The sequence below is a fragment of the Lytechinus variegatus genome, chromosome 11, assembly GCF_018143015.1.
Source record: "Lytechinus variegatus isolate NC3 chromosome 11, Lvar_3.0, whole genome shotgun sequence".
Lineage (NCBI taxonomy): Eukaryota > Metazoa > Echinodermata > Echinoidea > Temnopleuroida > Toxopneustidae > Lytechinus > Lytechinus variegatus.
This window is the reverse complement of record NC_054750.1, coordinates 17,904,896-17,930,874: the sequence shown is the minus strand read 5'-3', so window position 1 is coordinate 17,930,874 and position 25,979 is coordinate 17,904,896. Positions and strand designations below refer to the sequence as shown.

At 37.0% G+C, this 25,979-nt stretch overlaps 1 protein-coding gene across 1 annotated transcript in view; it reads left to right on the top strand.

The window, feature by feature from the left end:
• LOC121424517 (metalloprotease TIKI1-like) overlaps window positions 1-25,979 on the top strand; it is a 56,050-nt gene that overhangs the window by 17,633 nt on the left and 12,438 nt on the right. Inside the window, exons 3-4 of the mRNA XM_041620232.1 lie at window positions 1,451-1,597; window positions 4,644-4,818. Of these exons, the coding sequence (XP_041476166.1) occupies window positions 1,451-1,597; window positions 4,644-4,818 (322 nt within the window). The remainder of the gene's footprint in view (window positions 1-1,450; window positions 1,598-4,643; window positions 4,819-25,979) is intronic.

Sequence of the window (25,979 nt, the reverse complement as noted above, 5' to 3'; positions counted from 1 at the left end):
TTCAGCAATATTTGTTACTATTTTTTCTGCTATTTTTACAACAAAGTTTTTTCAGGGTGAACTTCCCCTTTAAAGGTAGATCACATCCCTCACATATATTCAATAGCTTGCTGATAGCTAGTGACCAGCTTAAAAAATATTCATTAACTGTTCTAATTTAATCGCTTGATAATTGCCTGCCATGTCAGCCACGTACCTACTGTATGGCTAATTACTAGCTTGTAGGAATCTTAGATTTTTGTACGGGATCTGGTAGGGAAAGTTGGGCCAATTTGGTCAAATCTTTGTATCAGTATGATTTCAGTGCAGTTAAGAAGAATGAGGCTATCTACACTCCATAATCTTCATGAAATAAAACTTAACATTAACATACACCAATATGTGTAGGCCTACTTTACATTTCTGGCATCCCAGATACTGTCGCATTTGTAAATAAATTATCTTTGCAATGATCGTTTGCATTTGTGTTTAAATATTCCCCCTTCGACATGTGGTAGAATTTTAAAGATTCCAGGCAATTCCACTTTTCATTCTACACGGTCCATGGGTTGACAAACCTGAAGCTTGCCTTTAATGGTGCTCGTTGAATGGAATATGAAAACTCCATATTTTTGAGCTTCCTATTTCGGGGCATCTGCGTGGAAGTAATACCAGTCTGATAAAGAGGCCCGGGGTATTAATCATTGTTCTACTTTACCGGGATCGACAGGTCTTGAATTTCAATAGAAATTCCCTATTTCATCCATCATGAAGGATTATGTTTCTAAGTCGAATTCAGTTGCTTATTTGATGTTGTTGTGGGCGATTTTGATGTTTATTGTTTGTTGACTTCATGAAAGTTCATATGTACCTGAATCATGGATTACATGTATTATCCTGCTTGTGAGCTTACTGTTTTTATTCTATAGAGATATGATGTAATTTGTAAAATAGACAAGTAATTAAATTGATACGGTACTTAATCATGGCATTTGTTAAGAAGAGGTACAACCAGGGGAAAAACAACTTTTTTAATGGAGCTAGCTATTATGATGACGACCATGATGATGAGGGCAATGATGATGAGGATGAGGGCAATGATGATGAGGAAGAGGAGGATGGTAATGGTGGAGGTGGTGGGAGTGATGATGATGTTGATGACTGATGATGATGATACTGTTAAAGAGATGCCAGTGGTGGTGCTCATGATATCACAATATGCTTATGAGCACCTAACAAGGTGGATATGAGCGCAAGATAAATACCCTATGTTATTATATTACCCTATATTATCATCATTTTAATTCATCAATTCCATTTATCATTATAATCGTCTCTAGCATTAAAAACATTTAGTAGGGTGTATGTATGCTTGTACCAGGAATCTCCTGTTTCCCTGCTTGAACCAAATGTGCAGAAACTTGTCAAATAGTAATTTCATCCTTTCCAACTTCATTTTTCGTTCTTGCAGGAAATATTCGCTTTGAACCAAACATTGTGGCATCAGGAGAGAATAAGGGCTGGAACCATTAGACAGACGGCCACGTTAGAAGATCTTATATGGCATTATAACTGTGGGGATCTCAACTTAGCAACATTCAGCCAAGACACAGCTCAGGTAAGTGCATGCTAGGGTGTCAAATCTAACACTAGTTGATGTCCCTTGAAGACCACACCGTGTGGTGTTGAAATTACACCTAGAGATTTAACATAGCACAAAGACTGTCAAAGTAAAAAATGTGTTGTAATACCCAGTTGGTGTCCCTAGAAGACTACACCCTGAGGTACACCCTAGAGACTAGCATTACACCAAGTAGTGTTAAAGTAACAAATGTGTTGTAATAAACCGGTTGATGTTCCTAGAGGACCACACCCTGATGTGTTAAAATTACACCCTAGAGATTGAACATAATACCAAAAAGTGTTAAAGTAGCAAATATATTTGTTATACCGAGGTTTTTTACCTGACTGCTAAGAAAGCATGAATGCCTGTGAGCAAGCAACTAGGGGACCAACAGCTTAAGGTCCTCTCTGAGGGACCTGGTAATGAGGATAAATGCCTTACCAAAGGGCACTAGCGCACCACTTGGGAATCAAACCCGGGTCACCGGAACCCCCAAACCCTGCTCTACGGACAGAGCTATCGCGCCTCCCTGTCATAATCACTTGGTGTCCCTAGAGGACCACACCCTGAGGTGTTGAAATTACACCCTAGAGATTTAACATAACACCAAAAGTGTTATAGGAACATATGTTTTGTCATACCCAGTTGGTGTCCCTAGGCTAGAGGACTACACCCTGAGGTGTTAGAATTACACCATAGAGATTGAGCATTACACCAAATAGTGTTCAAGTAACAATCAAAGGTGTGGTAATATGTTGGCCCATACCAACTAATATGGCAAAGTTAACACCAGAGTAAAACCAACCAAGCAACACCACAGTTTTTCACTTCATGTAATGGTGAATTTAGAAAATCCCAGATTCTTAACAGCACTTCGGAAAGTAATTCCACTTCTCTGCAAAAAGCAGCCCCCAAAAGTCAGAGAACCTTTTTAAAATGGAAGGTGCTGTACCCCTGCATTCTCCATTGGAAATGTTCAAATTGCACAGGCATGCTCACCAAAGTCTCGATTCCCACTTTATTGCCTCTTTACCACCTATTTCAGTCCAAATACCCTCTAATTGAATCGCTCTCGACAAAACGTTGGTTTGCCAGAGATGTGACCCCCATCCACCTTCTGTGTTTGCTGTTCACTGAATGGAGTGGTATTGAGGTGAAATGATCCGAGCCCATGCACTTTACTGAACACCAATTATGTGGCTCATTTACCAGTATGACTCAACTAGTCTGCGGGCACAGACCCTGATTGAAACTTTGATCAACAATTGGGTCTGCACTCAAGACTAACACAAATACTGCTTGCGTTTTCAATTCCTGACCAAGAGGAATCTTGTGCACACAAGTCACTGCCAGAGATTTGGGCTGGATATTCAGACCTTTTTCCTTGATTGAAGGGTTTGCATATAACAAACAAGTATTGGCTTGCAGAATATAAAAGTTAAAACTTGTTCCCATTGCAAGAAAAACTTATAAACTTTTTTTCTCTTGAGCAAGTTAAAAAAAAAATGAAAACACATGACTGATGCCATTACACCTTCACAAGTGCAGATTTCTGAGAATTTTGGCTCACACATTTATTTTAGTCCACTTGCATCGCTTCAATAAAATAATAGTGCAACTTATTAGCATCCACTAATGCACTTTTTGTGCTATTGTTGTCACAACTTTTGTGAAAGTACCATATTATTTACCCATGTCTGGGTTGGTTTTTCTTATTGCCCTTCTGTTCAGACTTAAGCAATCAAATCTTCCACAACATTTCATCTGGAAAAAAAAGAAACTATTGGCACTATAGACTTTGCATAAATTGGCAGCTTTCTTATTTTTATACATAAGTGCAGTTGAGTATCACTAAAATCCTGTTCAAATTGCAAATGGTGTCTACTTTAAACAGAAAAGAAAATGTCTGCATAATTCTGAAAGAGTAGACAGGTCGCGACTAATGGCTTGGAATGTCTGAATATTTTATTGATCAGTCTTATTAAAATTCAACTTTGGAGTAGGCTTTATAAATACTTCACTGCTTGCAGACTCATTAATTATGAAAATGAGAAAATAAAGAAAGAACTCGACTCTCGGCCCAAAGGCACGCTGGAGAGGAGCATGCCATAATGAATTGGAGTTTGACATGCAGGTCGATCAAATCAACGTGTTTTTGACAGTGGTAAATTTCACCGAGTTATCACGTTGACACACTTCCACTTGCGCTAAGGTGTAGCAAACAATTCAATTGAGCCTTTCCAATTAAATTACAGCATGTTTGTGGTGACTTAATTGAACTTCTGTGCAGGTAAATGAATTATATGTCAATTTTCACTACAAGGAAACAATATTGAAAAGATCACTTTTGAACTTGCAATGCCCCTGTTTTGCTATTGTTCATGGTAAATCTAATTCATTTATGATGTTAGTTTGGTGAGGCGTATTACGTTTCACTTGAATTTGAATTGAAGATTTTAGACATGATCGATTGAACTTTGACGGGTTGACCCTTACAGTTGTATGGTTAAAGGCCAACACACACCTTACAACTGATCAATGTTTCCATTTTAGAATAATAATAATAATAATAATATGTCCATTTATATAGCGCAGTTACTATGTGCATATACTCAACTGCGCTTTGATACTTTGTATCATATTATTACCCCGGCTGTAGCTGAGCCGCCATATTAATAGGCGCTAAAGCGTTCAAGGAAAAATCCTACCGGGTACCCATTCACCTCACCTGGGTCGAGTGCAGCACAATGTGGATAAATTTCTTGCTGAAGGAAATTACGCCATGGCTGGGATTCGAACCCACGACCCTCTGTTTCAAAGTCCGGAGACTAATCCACTGGGCCACAACGCTCCACATGAGAGGAGAACAAATAGTACTTTGCATTTATACTTTGCATTTTTCTTTTATTAAGTTTAGAATTAGATTACATGTATGTGTGAGGCTGTAATAGTGCAGAAGTCATATGTTGGAGAATCCTCAGGAAATTATAAAACCTTTCACCTTATCTATCTTTTGATTTTTTCTTGTAAACTTGCACAGGTTCCGAGTATGCAAAATACCACCCTGACTCTGGAGGAGATTGAATTGGCCAATCAGATTGATCGTTATTTCCGTCACGAGTTGATCTATAAGAGGAATCGTCGGATGGCTATGAGGGTGAAGGCAATCCTGGAAGCCAAGCCGAAACAAAGTTTCTTCTTTGCGTTGGGCACAGGTGAGTTTCTGAACATGCATGCATGTCCCGAGGTAACAATGGATGTCAATGCAAGACAGTTGTCACAAGCTACTGAAATAGTGCATTGTAATTGGCTGATGACAAATAAGTCATAATATTGTTATTAATACCAGGTTTTAGGGACAGCTTTTTCACCACACTATTGCACCTGTCATTTGAGGGTGCTGAGTTTGGAAACTGACCATCTGTAGGCAAACCTGCATAACTTGACCTTCTATTAGTTGAATATTTGCCTCGTCAAAGTAATTTTTGGAGTAGATTATGCGAAACGTGTGTTATATATGCCTCTTCTAGGTGGAATTTTATCTCGATCATATTGAAATGATCCCAAAAGATTTGACTTGGGTGAAGTTACCTGAAGTAGTATTATACCAATTAGCTATAACCAATACTTGTAACATCAGTGGAGACTCCATCATATGCATGAGAATATTGAGGAGTAGTTTGGTGATGAACGTGACGCTGTCACTGAAGCACCCTTTCTAATGGATGAAGCTGAGAGGTCAGCCGTATATCATCAGTTTGGCCCATGCTGGCCGTGACGTCCGCTAGGATTAAGATGTGAGTGCATGACAGCCAGGATGACATCCATGTGGTCTACCGTACTCCAAAGATTTAGGGTGTATCTAGTGTACTGGATGGGGGAGGGAACTTGTGAGAGCCCAGAATAATCATTAAAAATGCGATAAAATCACCCCTCCCTCCAAAACACATTTATCTGCTTGTAGATAATGTTGTGATGGGGTGCCAATTTATCAATAAAATGATTATCGGGGGAAAGTGGTTGGGATGGGGGCGCAATGTAATAAATGGAAATATTTTAAATATTAAAAGGCCCCTTGCTCAAATACATTCAAATCAATCATCATGCGGCAGTGTTGAATTACTTATGATGGACTTCCAGAGGGATGGGGAGCATTCTTTAAACTTTAGAAATATGGAAAATCACACCCCATAGAAAACGGTCAAATTATAAAGCCATGCTCAGTAGATGAATGATGAGGTGCTCATATTTTAACACAATTAAAATATCAAACACCTCTGAATTAGGGTTTATGGGAATGGATGGAGTAAAGAGGGGAGATAAATTTGATGTGAGCATGGCATTGAGTGTACTGCTAGTGTAAACAAAAAATCAAGAATTCATTAACCTTTATTATTATAATGTAAGTACATGAACAGATGAAATAAAATAATGACTCAAAATTGATGATCAATAGGTTTGTAGTGTTTATTCTCTTTATCGTCTATCATTCGGTTGCTTCTTTTATTTCATAGTAGAAGACAAATAGAAAGCAATCAAGAATTCTTAAGATTCAATGAGCATATTTCTATCTCTTTCTAAACGAACTCTAATTGAGGCACGCTGCGAGCACATTGTAATGCAATCAAAGCGATCGTATTACCGCCATGACTTCCAGCGGCTGCGATCACGCAGCTAGATCAACACTTGGCTCGGGTAGCTGACGGTCGGCTTCAACGAGATGCTAAAACAATCACCCAATCAATTAGAAAAGCATACATGGAAGATTCTGAGATGTGCTGGGTGAACTTTCACGACCTTGGCGTTCGTGCTTGTGATATATATCGAGCTGAACAAACTAGTCCATCTAATCGACAAGGCAAACAAACTTGGAGCTCTTGTGGCAATTAAAATCTTGATTCAGATTTGAATGAGAATTGATGGTTGGATGAGTTTTAATTGATTGATAAGAATTTCTTATAATCTTATTGGCTGAATTACCCTGATAGTTTCAAATTTTAATTTCAAATCAACTGTATTTCTACAGACGTGAAACAGTTAAATGTGGAGAGATTAAGAAAGCATAATGCAAGTCCAGATTGATCCCATAATTCACAGCAAATCTTATAAGTTCATAAAACAAGAAGAATGGGAGTTGAAATAAATCTGAGGAACATATGCAAGAGAAAATAAAAGAAGTTATAAGAATGTGTTGATGAAGATAAAGACATTGGAATATATGTAATGATAGAGATATTTAGTTTGAGTTGATGGGAAACCCATAATTTTTGTCATTTTCTTTTTGTAGTGAAACATACGAGCCTATACTCGATTGTTCTATTTCTTTTTACTTACATTATGTAATCAATAGGCCATGTCATAAGCTTTTATGTCCTTTCATCAAGGGGGGTGTAAGGGTTCAGATTTTTATCTGATTTCAGATTTTTTGTTGTTTTAATTTTCAGCTGAATTTCAGCTTATATTTGGCTTCTCTCTGTACAAAAAGTATGGGAGCTCTTTCTATTTCAGACTTTTTCAATACTCTTCAGCTTTTTTCACATTTTTTATTTGTGACCACTCACACCCCTGTTTTATATTCTCATTCAGAGTGAAGCGCATTTTCCAGCCTCTTCCATTCATGTAATGTCACTTAGAAAAGCTCCGCTTTGTTGAATTTGACAGGAAAAATATTTAGCATCTGAGTGACAAAGAAGAAGATGGTCTCGAGGAAAACCCTCTTACTTTATAATGTCACTTCAAATCTTGCTTGATTTCTTCAGGATGAGTCACGGTCATTTCGTAAGTCGGTCTACTTTAAATATTGATCATTGGTTCATTTCCGGTTGAGGGGACGGAGAGGAAGATTTGCTCTTGGGTACATGCTAAGAATGGTCTTAATACTCCATCAGAATGAAAAAACTATATCTGCTGTGGGAATGTGGGTTACTGCGCTCTACGAGTAATGTGATATCAATGAAAGAAACCCGGTCTATGTCAAATATTAGTTGAATCACCATCGTTTCATCATAATGAGCCGTTTAAGAGTAAAATAGCAAGCGTCCATTTAGTCATCTTTGGTTTGGCATTGTAGCTGAGTAGCTAGGGGGATCGAGAATTTGACTATGTTAACATCTTAGAAGTCATATGTTATGTAATATTAAAATGCTTGCTTGATTTATGACTAGTTTCTGAAGGAACCAAATTATATTCGCTCAAATAATTTTGAAGTTAATTTGTGAAGAATATTGGAGCAGAAAATTTGTCTTCAATTGCTTTTTAACTCTCAACATGATCTGAACTTCTGGAAATATTAAAAGGAAGAACTATAATCGACCCTTCCATAAAACCTCTCACAACAGATTTGAATTCAGGGAAAGATCGTCTGCGACATATTCTCCAGATACAAAAGATTGAGGCCACAAGCTGAAGGCTTCAACTTGAAGTTGATGCTTGCTTAGGGCAATCCAATATGATTCATAGATTAGCTTACAGTAGATGATAATTGATCGTCTAGTTGTCTGAACAATCCTGCCCCCAAGATAAATGAAGCGAGGAATGAAGCTGGGAGACATCTGTCTGTCTCTGGAAGGATTCTTCGGAGATGGAGATGAACGCATCACTCCGGGACCGGTGGAGTGAGATGTTTGGATTAGGCGGATGACCGAGATGAGAAGCAGGAGGAGAATAAGAATTTCTTGGTGAGGCGTCCCAAGAATCAGGATATTGCATGTTTGGAGTTTAGTGGACCATTTATTAAAATCTGTCTTGGGGAATTCTTGGAAAGTGGTGGCCGAGTATAGAAGTGATGGGACAATTTCTTAATTAGTCCTTTAGAGGTCCCTACAAACCAGGTCATGGCATTGTTTGCACTTTAGCATTAGCTGGCCATTATGAATATCTGATCTGGCAATACTTTTTAATATGTTAATTGGAAATGAATGTCCAAACTCCCAAAGTGTAAAAAAAATAAAGGAGAAGAATGGGAAAATTTCTTAGTTCTAAGAATTGGACAATCAAGATGTGGAGTTAACAAGAGCAGGTCTGGGGCCTGTTGCAGAAAGAATTGCAAACAATCGCAACTCTAAAAATCATGCGCATCTTGATTTTCAACCAATCAACAGCGTGCATTTGGGACTTGCGATGGATTTATTTTTTACTTGCATTCAAACGCAACTCTTTCTGCAATGGGTCCCTGTTTGGGTTGATTCTGTGGAAAAGGTGACATGTCTGAAGAGTTGTGAATGAGTGCTACATAAAAATACATATAGGAAGAGCTTGGGTTTTGATGAGCCCAAAAAACACAGGGCACTTCTTTTGCAAGGCTTGGTACCTAGTAGATTCCTTAGAGATGATCTCAAGCAATATGTTATATAAAAAGTAGAATATCATTGTAATATGTTATTTTTTACTTTCCATCGCTTTTCTTGAAGCATCTGAACAACAGGAAGATGATACCTCATAGTTGTGTGAATTAAGCTTTCCAAAGAACTTGTTCTCTCTTATGTCTTGGAAGACTACAGTAACAAGATGTGAATGGGGCCTTTCAAGTGTCTCGTAGATAAGATAACAAATTGTTCAAGAGGCTTGTGATTAATGTTATTTGGGAAATGATGAACGGATGTGCATTAGCCATAAATGATTCATACAGATTAGCTTCGAAACATTTATCCAGTAGAGAAACGAAGTCGGTCATCTTATCCTGAAGAAGACAAACGGATGTGAACGTGACCTCGGGGACCAAGAATTTGATAAGAACTGTTCAATGAACTTTTGACAACCGATGATATCTGTTCTGTAGTCAACCGTGCTATATGGGCCAACTTCTACGAAATGTTTGTATCGATCTGCACTGTAAAAAGTGCTGTGTTAGATATGACACCAGTGGGACTGCTCCCTCAGGCATTAAAATACAACACAGAATGTTATGATGCCAATTTGGTGTTGAGCTAACACAATGAATTTAACACTGGTGTAAGTTGCGTGGTTTTGACGCTCTTAACACTGACTGGTGTACATTTTTGCACCACTGTTTCCGCTGTGCGTGGACCTGTGAGCAAGTAGCAAAGGTGCGAGATCACCAAGTAGAACTGAGAGTTTGGAATAATTGGAATCTAGTTTAATTGCCTTTGGGAAATGGATGTATGATACATAATTGATAGTTAAGATGTCCAGGCAATTTTTATGGGTGTGAATGAGGTCAAATCCATCTAGAGGTGAGGGGCAGGGGGAATTGAATAGTGTTCATACTCAGCTGTGTTTAATGCTCCCCAAACGTATATTCAAAGCTCAGCTCACATTTGGTTGTTTTTAATGCATGAGGTAGATTGAAATCATCACCTGTCAGCCTGTCACTATTATAAAAATTGAAAGGTAGCTGTTAAAGAAACAATTATTTATTTTCTAATTGTTCTTTTAATTTTTAAGCATGCAACTAAAAAATATAAAGCAAGCGACCACCCCCCCCCCTCAATGCAAGATGTTTGGATTCGTTATAGGATGTGGAGAAACAATCTGACTTGCTTTTATCATACATTCCAACCTGTGGACCTCTCCAAACCCCTAATGTAAGTGGTAGGAATGATTATGGGATGCAGAGAACTGGTAATGAACCTAGATTGCTTTCCTTACCAATCCCCTTCCCACCCCTCCTCCCTTACCCCACCCCTAACCCCTCTTCTCATACCTTCCCCCTTCCCATCCTCCTGCCCCCAACTGCTGCTCCCTTCCACACCCCTAACCCTTCATTTAACCCCCCTTTCCACCTTTTTAACCCAACCCCTCCTCCCTTTCCCCACCCCTAGCCCCCCTAACCCCACCCCTCCTCCCTTTCCCCACCCCCTTATCTCATACCTTCCCCCTTCCCACCCTCCTAACCCCACCCCTAACCCCTCATCTCATATCTTCCCTCTTCCTACCCTTCTTACCCCACCCATTATTCCTTCCCCCACCCCTCACCCCTCCTACCATACCTTCCCTATTCAAACCTGTACCCCATACTCCTTCCATCACCCTTCTTCCATGGAGATGGCAGGCTTGACCGCATCACCCTGTGCTAGAAGGTATGGGATGTTTAGATTGCAAATGGGACGTAGCGATTTCGATGAAACCATCCTGAGCAGCATGTCAAAAAGTTTTTGTTTTTTCTGTCGTAGGCTTTCCGAATTATTAGGAAAACTGACTCACCTATTTTTGGTGATGACATGGGCTATCTTTAGTTCAGTTGGAAAGAGCGCAAGTAAACACTTTCCTTTTTTTCTATATAAAACGCATTTGAACGGGAATGCTTGATAAGAAAGGGCCACGTCTGTTTAAAGTTTCTATAATTAGGACTTTTATGCATCTTTAAGGCTCATAAACCTCTTTCAATTTGGCCCTCTTCTATTCATATTTTGTGTACAGATCAGACATAAGGCCATTTTTCCTAGTAATCTTTCACATATATTAATTACATCCATCTCTCTCGTTTTGTGAATAAATCTACCTTCCATTGAGAACCATAGGCCTATCAAAGCTATTGGAACTTTGATTCTTTGAAATGCCCAGTCCCAGTTGTGCAGTTTGATGTGGGTGGAAGTGGCCAACACACATCCATGGATGATGACACGCTGGGCTTCCGTTGGGCTGGTTAAAACGAGGGGGAGGAGCGGCATGAGATGGAATGCAATTAGGCTAGCGGGTGGTGACAATGTGCAGTATCTGAGGAAAGATTGCTGCCAATAAGTCGTCCTCACTTCCTTTTCAATTTATTTCTATAGTTGCTGAACTTCTGAACTTGTCCATTTCCTTTAATTCCTCCTCCTACTCCCTGCTGCCATTTATGCCATAAGTCCTATATGGATTTATTTGCTGCTGTTATAATGAATTGGTGATTTCAAGTTCAGTGTTGAAGTAGGTCCCCTAGACCCCTACCCTTCTCTTTCCTCATACCTACCACCAGAGGTTCATATTTAACAAATTACTGCAACACACAAAACACAATTTGACCAAAGGCATTGTTGATTTCATACATACATAAGTTACATAAGGTTCAGTTCTGGACGCAGGATCTTCTGTTCCTCTATGTCCAGCTCCTGGTGATAAACAGTGACATCTGAAGAATTAGCGCAATTTTCAAACTATTTCCTGAATTAACTCCAGAATAATTAAGTTGTCAGCATCGGTCTTGTCCTTTTATATTCTTATAGCAAACAGAAATGCTGTCATGTTATTGACCCTTCCAAATTTCATAAAGATATTACTCGCACAATTTAAAACAAATTCCTATTTCAAACTTAGTTTTCCCCTTCTAAAAAAAATCATCAAAATCACCACCAATATCTGTTTCCCATCAATCCTGTCACTAAAATCAAAGAAGGATGAAGGAAACGACAGGTAATTTCACCAAAATCAAAACCAAGCTGTGATAAAAATCACTTTTTTTTCCTCTGGACTTGAAGAATTAAAATGATTTTTGGGCAGAAGTCAGCCACCCCCTCTCCCAGCTGGTGACCTTACATACCACAAAGTTGAAGTTCAGTTATTGAAGTTACCGATCAATATAAACACTCAAGGCGATGCATGCATCTAAGGTATCTTTCAATTTATGAATTATTTTTATTCCCTTCTCCCAGACCATCCATTTGGGATTACTGCGGGCGAAAGGAAACACCTTGTTGCCAGAGACCGCCCTCTGTCCTGTCTTATCTCCGAGAGAACTTTTATGTAATTTCAGACATTTATTTGATATTTTCCTCAAATGCCCAGTGGTCATTGTTTGTACAGCCATCATCATGTGGCAATGGGGCATAAATGTCAGAGTCTTCAGCTCTTCATGTCCTTTTTTTATTCTACTTATTTTTCTGCCATTTTTAGCTTGTTTTCCATCTTGCATCAGCAACGACGAACCACCCAGTTGCCGAAGCCAGGAGCGAGAAAACGATACTGTTTTTCTTTGAGAGATTCCGCCAGTATATAAATGCATTTTGCTTTTCTTTGAAGAATGGGGTCGAGTTCAATAATCTTTGCTGTTTTGTAGCCAGAATTACTCTTTTTTACATGTATTTCAAGAATCAAGAAAACCCAGAATATTTATCTCGGGTCTTGATTTTGACAGCAAAAATTCAAGACTTTATACTGATTTGAACAGACCTGTTTTTATTTGATTGATATTTGCTGTATTGAATATGTGTTTTTTTCAAAGAACTTCTTTTTGTGCGATAAATTAATGTGTTTTTTTTTCATCTCTTTATTCCATCATTTGCCAGTTGTTAATGCAGTTTAATTGGAAATATCGTGTAGCTTTCATATTTGATACTGCCCTTATCTTTTCATCTCTATCACTTGCCCATTTTTATTTTCCTTGACAAAATTCAACATCAGCTCTTGAAGGTTTGTAAATACTTCTGGTTCATTTATGTTTCATTTTCTTTTACATTTCAAAGGAGAATGTAATTTCTTTCCACAAAGGCTACTGGCATTTTAGAAGGACATGAAAAGGCTAGTAAAAATGTGCAGCACTAACATTTTTTTTGTAAAATAACAGAATGTGAAGATAGAACTTGAATCACAAAAGCTGCGCATAAATCTTCAACGGCACAAAGCTTATTGTTTGTTTCTCTCACCATGAGAAGGTCACAGCCACACTTTGAATACTGGTGCGAGATTTATTGCTTTTCCTAAATACTTGAAACCCAAACAAGCATAAATTTATTTCTTTCTTTTCAACCAGAGATGTAAGCTGAAATCATAGAATGTGTATATAAAACAGACATCTTGTTTACTTGGCTTCCATTTCTCAGGTCTCAAGTGCGAAATGTCATGTTATTTTCTGGAACTTTTTACAGGATTGCTTTTAAACATATCATTTTCTAAAATGCAAATAATGATAAATTTATGACTTATAGGGGAGAGTAGGATCTCCTTGAAGAAATGTCTTGGCTTAATTTATTGGTTACATCTCAGTAGGTGGATTGTGAGGGCAAAATTTCAAATGATGATAGGAGGTATTTTTATAAGAATATGACAAGAAAATCAGCCAAGATGAAAAAAAAGACAAACTGATGTAGAAGCGAACATTTTACATTATGTGCTAATGGTTGGAAGAAGCAAATTATGATAATTCAGCTATTAAATGAATTAAATCATGTAGAAAAGTGGAAAAAATGAAGGTCACTCTATTTCTGAATCAGAATTGAGCTTGGGTAAATCCTTTACTGTGTAACTCCAGCAAATATAATGCATGGAAGTGGAATTTTTATTCTTTTCTAGTACTACAAGAAAAATGAAGCTTTATCTGTTTAGAGGCCATTTGTTATGATCTTGAGCTTATGAAGCAATGAGGGGAAACCCTCTCAAAGTCTTTAAACTAAAAACACCCTTAATAGTAACTTGATTCTTTTAGACCCAAACTAGCTTTTGTCATGGATGGCAGTCTGTCATGTAAGCCTATGGCCATACAGAATAATGAATACCCAGCTATAGCTCCTTTAGTATTAACTTGAACAAAGTTTTACACTCTTTTGTACTCTGATCCCCCTTTCTAATCATCCCCCAACAATAGGGGGGCAAATAGGGGTCCTGCACACTGCCCAGGGGTGCAGAATGTACCCCATGCACCTGCTTTCATGCCTATCGGCAGGCATGGGTTCCAAATTGCATGCACATTAATGTAAGCTTGCCACATTCGTGTAATACACTAGTGTGAAGAAAAGAGCTTTAACAATAGAGAGAAATCCCACTTTTAAAGAATACCTCAAAGTGGAAAATGTGGACTACACAGACACACATGTCTGGGACTGCCCATGGTAGGTCAACCTGAACATCCTGGCTTTTTTTTGGTAACATTTGAACAGCAATTTATTTCAGTGGAACTTTTTACCAAGGAGGCGACATCTTAATTAGCAAATAACTTCCAATGTTAGTGTTACCTAAATCCTCTTTTCACCAAGTACAGACATCTTCTAGTAAGATCCAGTGTGTGGATTTGATTTTTGATACCCATTCAATTGGACTAGAAATTCTTGATCAAGAAATTAAATTTGACTTGAAAATGATTGATGTGTAGGGCTTGAACAATCATCCACTGTGGCTGTTAGATACCATGTGAGGTTTCTACACAATCAAAGATTGCAATCAGTATTGATTGTGTGGTAAAAGCGTAGAAACCTTTAAAAGTTCAGAAATGGACATCGCGCTGCTGTTGCGATAGTAATGTATTATTCTTGATTGGCAAGATGGAGAGCTTCCATTCATTTTTATGAAAGAAAATCAGGATTCTGTGTAAAAGCTTTCAATTTCAAGTGTTTCTTTCTTAATTTTCCCCCCAAGTTGATGGATTTTTAGTGCATGGTTAGTGAAATTGATGATTCTTTAGTTTTGTGTGTGTGTGATTATATGTAATGTTGCTTCTCTTTCTTACTTCTCTAGAAATAACATAATCGGTTATGCACCTTGGTCCTATAACTGAATTTGTTTTGGGCTATATGCCCAGCCCCAAAATAACATGATATCAGTGATACATAAGGTTTCATCTACTTACAAGGTTAGACCACTTTAGGTCATGTAATGATGCCCATTCTGTTCCTAAAATCTCATTATGATAAAAAGGAAGGTTGAAGGAAAGGGTTTTGTTATCAAATGAAAGAGTTGTGAATTTCAAAGAGCTGTTATGAAGTTATGAGATATATTTTTACTTTGATTAGTAGTTTAATGAGCATGAATCAACTCTTTGGTCACTAAAAAACACCTCAAAATTGAAAGAATCCAGCCCGGTGGAGTTTGTATGTCCAACCATGGACCCCCATCTCCAGACAACATGCACATAATTACAGTCACTTCTGTAAAGCAAGACATAAGCTCTTTTCAAATGCAGAAGAAAATAATTCAAAATAAGGTTTTTAAGGGGGAAATTTTGAATTAAGGAAAAGAAGATTATGTTTTTTCGGAGGTTTGATGATTTTGGAGTTTTTATTCGGCAAGGAAATTCAGACGGATAAGCAGATCTCTAGGGGTGGTAGATGGAGGAAGGAAGATGTAAAAATGTTCTCAAATCCCGTGAAGATGTTGGCCATTTGATCAGTTTACAATATGAAGACGTAGAATAAATATCCATAAGTGTAGGGATGAGATTCCTCAGCTTATTCAAGCTAAATTAGCCACCCACTTTAAGGTCTTCTGAATGTTCCCGGTGTCTCTAAATAAATTCCACGCTCTATCACTTAACATTTTTATATTGCTTATAAACTAATAATGTGCTGAATGAAAGTCTCCTCCACCCCCTAAACCTGCATTCAGACGAGATGAATTAGTGTTCTATAGAAACAAGAAAATTGTGTTAACATTTCACATTCGATGTTATTATTGCCCTTTTCCAGTAAAACATACGTAAGATAAATGATGGTCATTGAAATGTAGTATAACATGGAATAAATATTAAGTATCTCAAATACATTCATATGTTATTTTTGTTACATTTCTTTGTAATGCTTTATTTTCCTTGTTTTAAAATAATCTCTTGCTTTTCTTTGGATTTTTTGTTTTGTTGGTGGGGTGTTCACACTTCTGAGTATAGTATTTTGTGTTTCTTGATATATTCATGTTGATGATTTTACTTTTTTTAAAGTGTGAACAGTTTTTAATATAATATCTAGCAGGATCTACCTCCTTAACTCGATTTCTGTTTGAAATAATCATCTTGTGTGGTATTATTTATTTGTAATGATTCTGCAATCATCACCTCTGTCCTTGTTTATTTTCTAGGACACAGTTTGCTTTCACTCTGACTGATACCTTAGTACAGCTATGTGTTTGCTGCTCTGATCGATATTGTAAACAATAAACAAATGTTCGTGCGGATATTGCCCCTACCCCTTTAGGGTGTTAAAGGTGAAAAGACAGTAGCAGTAATGGATATTACACCTCAAGAGTCAATGAAACATAGCATACCAGAAATATAAGTCGTAAAAGTCTGTATATTCAGGTTGTCTTCTAATGAAATATAGTACTATATATATGCTATGTAGCACTAAAAAAATCGTATAGATGTTATTCAACAAGAGGTCAAAATTTAGTTCTACATTTTGAAGGATAAGATTTTTGAAAAACTTGCTACAAAAATTATCTGTGGAACCCTATTTGCATTATTTTGAGATGATTTGAAGGACCTACTTAGGCCTATACCAATTAAAGATTTAAATCTATAAACTAATATTTGTAAGGTACTGACCATAAATAACTTCAAGTATGCCGTTATTAATTAGGTCAAGAATAAGATTAGATAACTATCCCAGTGCAAAGAGCTATACTCAGAAGTATTTACTGTAGACTTGTGATAATCTAGTTTGCCAGTAGGGCACAAGTTATATGTACAGGCCTATTTCTTTAGATATTTTCAATATCTTATGCTGTCACTCAGGTGTGCTATCTCTTAGTGTGATAGTAATAACAATAATGATAATAACAACAGGTATATTGCTCATTTATGTTATCTAAACTAAAGAAGCCCTCTACAATAATGTGGCAAAATGACCCCAACCATAATGCACAACATTTCAAGTAATAAATTCCTGTTATGTTCCTGTTTTGAAGTTATACCAAGTCAATGAAATCATGGCCTGAAGTAGGATTTGAATCTATGACCTAAGTGCCTGACAGCTGTCAGAACCACTATAACATGCTGTCTTAAGGTCTTGTTTGGTCAACAAACATTTTTTTTAACATATTATAGAGCATTTTGGCCAGCCAAAAATGTAGGCCAACAAAGATGTGGTTCATTTCAGGCCAGAGTTGGCCTAACTCTGTTGGGGAAGTGTACATAGACCATGCGACCTACCACCTACTTGTAGTAGGTCCATGGATAGACCTTACGCACAATTGTAGGATTTGTTGGATGTATTCTTGGTGGTGACTGGTGAGAAACATTTGGCAGTGGTTCTAGATCTTGATGTCGATTGGAAGAGGTGTAAGGGATTCACTTTGCTTGCTTCAGATGATCAACCTTGAAGCAGGTTAGATTTGGTGAAGACCCACAGAGTGGTCACTTGTAAAACTAGTAGATATTCTGGCTAGTGATGCAGATGACATAGACATTCATGTCCTTTGTTGTCTTTGGCATCAGGAGGCGGGAGGAGTTTGGACAGTCCTCTGACATCCACCATAGAAAGTTCTTATTGGAGAACCCTGGGATGTGAAAGAAAAGAGGCGAAATACTGTCCAGGGCTAAGTGTATGCACTTTGTTGGTTTAAACTGACATTTTTTCTTGGCCATCTGTTTCAAAAGAGAGACTATTGGCCTGCTGATACACATCAGTATCACATATACAGTAGGCCCTACCTTTGAATGCCTCTACCAAACTTTAATCACCCTTTTGAAAAAGAACACCACCTCTATCGTCTCAATATTTGTATTGAAAGGAGGTTTCATTTGATATATATTTCAGAAAATTTTGATCTGGTTCTAACAGGGGGTTATGCACAATTTTATAAAAAAGGTAGGCCTATATAGGCTCATGACGTGTAGTTCTACATAGATGGCAGGAATCCTAAGACTATGTATAGGTGACATACCCTTTTTTTTATTAATTTTTATGTCCAAATTACGTTTCAAACTCTTGTCAGAATAATTTAATAGACTTGATCATACCAATCGCACTGTAGGCCTAAATATTTTTGTCAGAAGAGTTTCAAATACAAGAATGCTCCTTTAAACCGGCCAGCAGCAGTTTTGAAAGGGAATCCAATTACATGTGTGGTCTGCTCTTAAAAAGAAGAAATTACTTTAAATTGCTTTGTTGAAAAGCGGGGATTGAACCAAGGCTAAGGAGTAAGAACATTGTTCGGGCTATCTTTAAAAGAGGGGGTAATTTTCATGGATTCCTTTGAAAATAGCTAATAGCTTTTGTTGTCCTAAGAGATCGCTCCTTGGCTAAAATTTCTTCCACTTTACAACACAAGGTTCTTATCTGCACCCTCTCCCTAGAGGAAATCATGTAAATTATATTTAAATAAAGTATTTAGTAGAGAAAATAATTATAAATAATTGACTCATTCGGGAAGTCAGGCATCCCTTATGATCTCTACCCTTATGTTGTCAAATCTACTACTTCAGACTTTCACTACTTCTGGAATTAAGTTAATTTTATGTTCTTCCTCCGTTCTATTATCCATACAATAACAAAGTTTTCATTCCTTTGACAGAAGAAAAAAAAACAGATTATCTGAAATTGTCAACCATCATTCAAGATAAAGCAAATAAAACCTGTTGCTATGTATTTTTTATCGTCATTGGTTGATTTCTAATCATTATACTAGTACAGTTTATAGTAGGCCTAGTTAATTTTAGGATGATGACCATCTTTGAATGAACACTAAATCACTGCATGAGACCCTGCTTCGAAGGATTGGTAATAATTTAATCACCCCCTCAAAAAAACTATTGGAAAATGGAAAGAGGGAACAGTTATAAGAATGATAAGAGATATTATATTCTAATATGTTTTTTTGTTGCAGTTAGGCTGCGTTTATGCGACCTCGACCCAGAATCATGATTTGAATCACAATTTGAATCATGATTCAAAACAGCAGCATGAATCACGATCCGACAGAATCAGTGTTTATACGACCATCTTTCTAACGCTGTTTCTCCCTGAATTCGGGCCGATCCAGTGCGCATCACAGTGCGCAGTTTGACCCAGGAAGTATAGGTCAACATTTTCGCACGTGTTTCTAACTTCACGTCGGCTGCTAGATTTTTGCTGCCGCCGGAGCTAACGAGCAAACGTTTGTGCAAGTGCAACGCTTACTCGGCTTCAAAAATAAATCTTTTACTTCCAGAATTCCGTGTATTGTACCTCATATTGTTTTTGATCGGGAACCAGAAGGGGTAATTATCCTCCCTCCCACCTCCCGATCGATTTGTCTTGTCTATGATGGTCCTGTACTGGGCACGAATTCTGTTAATTTTGTCTCGACAGGCGGTGCCACATCTCCGTTGAAATCCCTCCCTCGCAAGCGCCGCTGAAAGGGATCGTCTTATTTCTGTGAATCCCGGTAAGGGATGCTTGTGCTTCAGGCTGAGCCCAAAGCACAAGCAGAGCCCTGAGTTAATTCATCGTCGATCAGTCCAATTTGTGCCTTTGGAACTTGAAGAAATGATTGATGAAAACAATGAAATATACAAATGACGCTACAGTACAACCCCGGGGGTACAATACACAGAATGATAATTCCTAAATGCTGGCAATACTGCTACACGAAAATTAACCTGCACGAAACACAGCGCGCGCCTTTGAGTCGAACCCGGAAGAAGCACGACACAATGACGTCATAGAATCATGATTCAAATCACGTTCGTGATTCTACAGAAACGTCTTTCCAAACGCCCCTTTTTTCGTGTTTCATGTTTGTGATTCTAATCATGATTATATTCAATTTCGACTAAACGCAATCGTGATTCTGCAGAATCGTGATTTGAATCATGATTCTAATCATGATTCTAGGGTAAAAAAGTGTCGAATAAACGCACCCTTAGAACCTCTTTCATTTTCATGACTTTTGTCCCAATGGGGTAACTTATAGTTTTGGGGCATTATGTAGTCTTGAAGATTCAAAAGAATAAATGGTATCTCTTTTGTTCCTGAGGTTTTGTGAAATATTACCCCTTTCTCAACATTCAACAATAATCTGGTAAATCTACATTATTCATTAGTAGGTCTATATACGAGAAAGAGTTGAAATCAGTTGCAACTTCATCCTCGACCAATCAGAAGCCTGCATTTCACACTTGCAATTGATTATTCTCATTGCATTTTAATTGCAACTCTTTCAAGAATGGCCCTCAGATCCTTTGTACAGGTTGTGTGATTACAATCGTTTGAAGATTCCGAGCTCAAATGGGTCCTCCAAGTTTTGTCTTGGAAATGGTAACTGCAGATTGCCAATTCTATAATTTGTATTGATAAGATAAGTCTCCATTTGAGCATGTTCTAGTATAGAATCCATGGTTTGAGCAAGAGGCCAATGTGAGAGTAATGCACACATGTTGGTTACATCATGGTCTTGGTTACATTGGTTGAGAAAGTTGTATACAGGTGAAACACATTTACCATGTGAGTGATGTTCACATGACAGACCATCAACTTAAATTTTAGCTTGCTGTTGTTAACTTCCCAAAACCGGTGTAATATTGAGCAACGCTGTAGATACAGTCATGGTTTAAAACTATAAAGGTCCTATTCAGAATTACACAAACTTGATGAGGAACTAGATGGGTGATTGAGGGGCATCTTAACTTTGGGGTGGGATATGGGGTGTTTGTCACTCATTTTAGTTATAAGATAACCTTCCATCTAAAATTGATCGAACGCAAGTGTTAAATTGTCAGCTGAATTTAAATATACATTTGCAAGGTCATCTGGAATTTTACTCATAATTTCCAGTGAATTTCAGAATATTTCTGAGCTGGGCTCATTATGAGTTATAACCATCACTTTAGATTTTTTTGCTGAGGTAAATTTAGCAATACTGACTAGAAAATTCTTAGACTTGGGCCCTGTGTCATAAAGCTTAGTAATTGATCATGAGGCCGATTCTACAATTGATTGCACTGATTATTGTGTATGGAGAAAGAAAGATTTTATATCATTGTTATAGTTTTATATGTGTCATACTAACTCCCTAAAAACAAAACAAACAAGAAACCCAAATCATTGGTTCATATATATTCCAAGACATACATTGCTTCGTTAGAAGCCTGCACCATCCTCACAAATGTGAATCAATGTTGTCTGTATAAGTACTGTATATGGTATAAACAGACAGAAGCAATGCTTTAGATGGTACGATTGTGAAAAGGAAATTGGAATGAAAACTCCATTAATATGTTGTTATATTTTTTGGCAATATGATGTTTAGAAATGCTGGTATGGACCTAGCCTTTAAACAAGACCCTGTGTCTAATATGTTGATATTAGCTGAACATCTGAATGAAGACTGATCACACAACCAGTGATCACACAACTGGGCGTTGTGGCGTGCGCCTGTAATCCAAGCTGTGGGGAAGTTACAAATTGATGCAGAGGGTCAAGGTTCGAGCCCTGGTCACGTCTTTCGGATGGTGACGTTAAAGGTCGGTCCCAGACGTAAATAATCATATCTGATTGATACACGTCTGACAAAACTCAAATACACACACACACACACACGATTATAAAAATTGTATATCACTACAGAAAAAAGGATGATAAAAATGAATTCAGAAATTAAGAATATCTTTGATGATAAATATTTTAGTTGGGGCAGCTTTTCATACAGATGATATTTTTTCAATATTTGGTTTTCTTCCAAACAAAGTACCAGTGAAGGAGGGTCACTGGACCAGCCGAATCATATAAATCTTGACTTTTGATTCTCTCTAACTCTCGAGGCAGTTATCTCCAAAGTGATAAATTAAAAACGACTTCTGTGCAATCAGCTTTAATCTCCGAGCGACATCTTGTCTACCTGAGATAAGCCAGCTAAGAAGGTTGCTTTAATGATCTTCCAATATCTTCTCATTTCATCCAATAGAAGACCGTGCGCTCCTGTCAAAGTCTGGTCTTGATTTTTTTTGTTTTGGCCGGCTAATGTCGTAATGCTGGCTAATGTTTACAGGATGTCGTTAGTGTTAGCGGTAATTTGATTGACAATTTCTTGTTTCCTTGCAGACTAATTGAAATCTCAAATTGAATCAAAGGATGTTCCCGATGATTGATTTGCTCACAAAGTGGAGTTGAAACACATATAGATGGCTATATAATACCCCTTTCATAAACCCAATTATGCGGCTAATAGCAGCATAATTTGGTCATAAAATCGAAGGAGGACCAGAGTTATCCGCATTATTTTGATGCTGCAATTATCCGCATAATAGCAGCATCGGGACCAGATTTTGACTTTATGAACGCATTTCGAAAGTAATGCGGATAATTTGCCATGGAGCGGTCACAAGGTCACCCTTTTCCAACGCAACCGCATCGGAGGGGGGTGTGTGCGGTTGCCATGATGATTATCCTCCTTTTTCAGGAGGGGCGCTCGTAAAAATAGTGCGGATTATAAATCAGAGTTTATGAACGCAATTTTCATTGAATTATCCGCATTACTCTTAGGTGGCTAATTGGAGGATAGGTTTATGAAAGGGGTATTAGACAGATTAGTTCCTTAATGTATATGTAATTATAGTACACAATTTGATAATATTTCTAAGAAGTTTTTCAACCACCCAATAAATGGATGTAGAAAAAAGGATTGTACTCATATTTTTCATAATGTATGTATGAATTTTTATCATCGATATCTGCTAATTGCAGAAAAGATCTTTAACATATTGAAAAAAATATTTATAATTTAACTTCAAGGGAATGATGGTGGACTGGCCCTTTAAAACTGCTTTGAAAATAAAGTTACACCATTTTTCATACCCACGGGCTTTGTATCGTGGATAAAATGATATCCAAATTTTACCATTTCCGCATGCCGCCGGTCTCCTTATATCAATACTACCATTGTCCACCTAGGAAGTATGTCCTTCTGTAATACATATTTGTAATAAAGCTTTGAATAAACATCACCATATTATAGCATTATTTCAATGGTCCTGCCCTGCCTTTGATAAAATGCCGCTGGTATTGTCTGCTTGTATTGTCTGATTTTATCTATGAGAATGGGAAACATAATAGACCACTATATATCTACATCCCCTGATAGTTGAAAGGACTCGAGAGAAAAGACGCATTTTTGTGAGAATATAATGAATAAAACGCAACACAGTAGCCGTTGATTGTTACATTGTAACAAAAATAAATATGGGTAGAAATGAGAAAGAGTGGTTTGTTCACTTTAAATCAGATTTTTTTTCTTCAAATTGTTTGAAAAGGAAAGAAAGCCAGAAAGAACATCAAATCAAAGTTATTATTAGAGAGAAATCTGATCCCCATTAGCTTGAATTTTCAAATGTATGTTGCTATTTCTGATCTGCTAAGTTATCCTGATTTATCTCGAGATTATTTGTAAGAAAGATTTGATTGTTGAGCTATTTCTTAGGATTCATCTTGAGATTACGATCCTAGGTCAATCTGGGAATTTTTGTGATTTCTTTCAGGAAATTTGATGAATTCTTCATCAGATTCGCAAGTGAAGACTCTTGTTTTTCATGCTTTTCGTTCAAGATATTCTAACCATGGAGATAGACATAGGACCACACCATCACGTAAAAAAATAAAAAATAAATTTTGCATGCCCATTAACCCGAGGTTGGATCCCTCTGTAAGCAAGAAAGCCCCCACTCTGAAAAAATGCCCAGTTTGTATAATTTCTGTTTGTACATTTTATTCCTATTGTACTTTGTCAAATGAAAATTTGATCTATAAGCAGCTCATTTTGCCATACAGCCTGAATGGTTTTAGACCAAGTGGATAGGCCTATATTAGGAAAAATGCGTAGGCCTACAGCCTATTAACTGGAAATTACATAAAATGATAAACAGGCTTCATGGAAATAGACCAAGTGACTAGTTGACAAACTGGTCGTAGACAACAAAGTAGGATTTAAACCATATCAGATGAGAACTAAAGGAAAGTTACACTACAGTTAGACCTATTGGCAATTTACTGAGGAACCCAGGCTGATATAAAGAACCACTTTAGTAGTTGAGCAATAAATACAAGAGAGAGAGAGATAAACGTTAATGTGGGTCCTCAAAATGATTTAAATCATCCAAGAGCTTTTGTAGACTGAAACCTTGTGAACTTGGATTTAAAAAAGATTGAGAAAAAGATCGCAACATAAAATATTGTTCAGTGTGTTATATAGCCTATATATCATACATACGTAACTTTTTCCTCAATAATTAATTTTCCTTTTTATCTCGAAAGACTGATTGTGGTTATTATTGCAAAAGTTGAAATAGTATACATACATTTTACGCGCTATCATGATACTTTTTGTTTTTAGCGCCATTTATTTATTATTACTGTGATTTGTGATCAGCCTCTAGTAACTCTCCATGTGTATTTGTTTCTGCTCATTTTGAGTTAATTGTATTTTCATGTTGTCATGTTTGCTTAAATGACAATCCTGGCTTTGAATAGTAATGTAAAATCAGAACATAAACTAAAGAGATAGAGAGCAAAGATAGGTTTGGTTTTGTTTGTTCAATTGGGTTTTAATCGTGTCTAGATTTGTGAATTGAAAGACATGGTGAAAAACAAGCAAAGCAATCCAAATGAGGTTTTTATTCTCTTACTTTACTTGAAGTTTAGGGTTATCACCATTTTTGTGGTCTGAATTTGAACATATTTCTTCTCAGTCAATGGGCTATAAGTTACTGTGAGAAAAATTACCTCAAACAAGGAATTTCGGGTGTTGAAAATTGAAAAACAGAAAGCAGATATCTGTGGCAATTTAGTGGAGTTATAGTATTGATTACAGTACTGACCAGGATAGATGATTACAGCTGTGTTCATGCTATACTATTTTACCATATAACACAGTATTCAAAGAATTTAAATTCAAACCAAAGTTGCGTTCAGTCATTTTGATTTTTTTTTTGCCATATTAAGTTTATTTTTTTTTCAAAATGATAACATGAAAAGCAATTTTACAAAACCATGGTTCTTAGAAAAATTGTATTGATACAACAAAGAGCTAGTGGGTCATGATTCTTTTTATGTTTTGGACCTGTATTTCATACATTCCAAGGCTTGCATTTACATTCTAGGACAAAATTAACTGATCTACATTACGGGGGTAGTGGGTGGGCTTTAAACATTGGAAACTAGGATTGAATGCTCTTTCAAAATATCCATGTTTTGATTTGTGAACATTCTTCGAGATTCTTGCTTAAGAAATTTGAGTGAACGTGCCCGTATATCAATTCAAGCATACTTGGAAAATAATTTTAACTTTTGAAACACCATCAGTTTATCTTTCAGTAAAGCTGATTGGCCCCTCCAATTACATGGTATCAAATACAGAGGATTGAATTCCTTTGCTCACTGCTTCCAGTCTTAAGTTATTTCTCCGTCTATTGTCTCGACATACAATCATTGGTCCATTATTTATGATATCAAAATCATTCAGTGAAACAAATTAATCATTCTATTTGGAAGTATCGGGTGCGTGACTTAACAAGATTGTTTTCACCCCCATTGGATTTCATTCCATCTGTTGTGTGAATTCGTTTTTGTCATGTTCATGGAAATATTCAGGTTTGTCAGTTTCAGTAAGAGGGGAAAATGACCAACATACTTGATTCTTAAGGGATATTTTTAAAAATCCCAACTTTTGCAGGATTGTCACAATGAACAACTGTTTACTTAGAAAATGTAATAATCAAGGAAATATACTTAAAAACTGCAACAAACATAATAGTCGTCATATTATTATC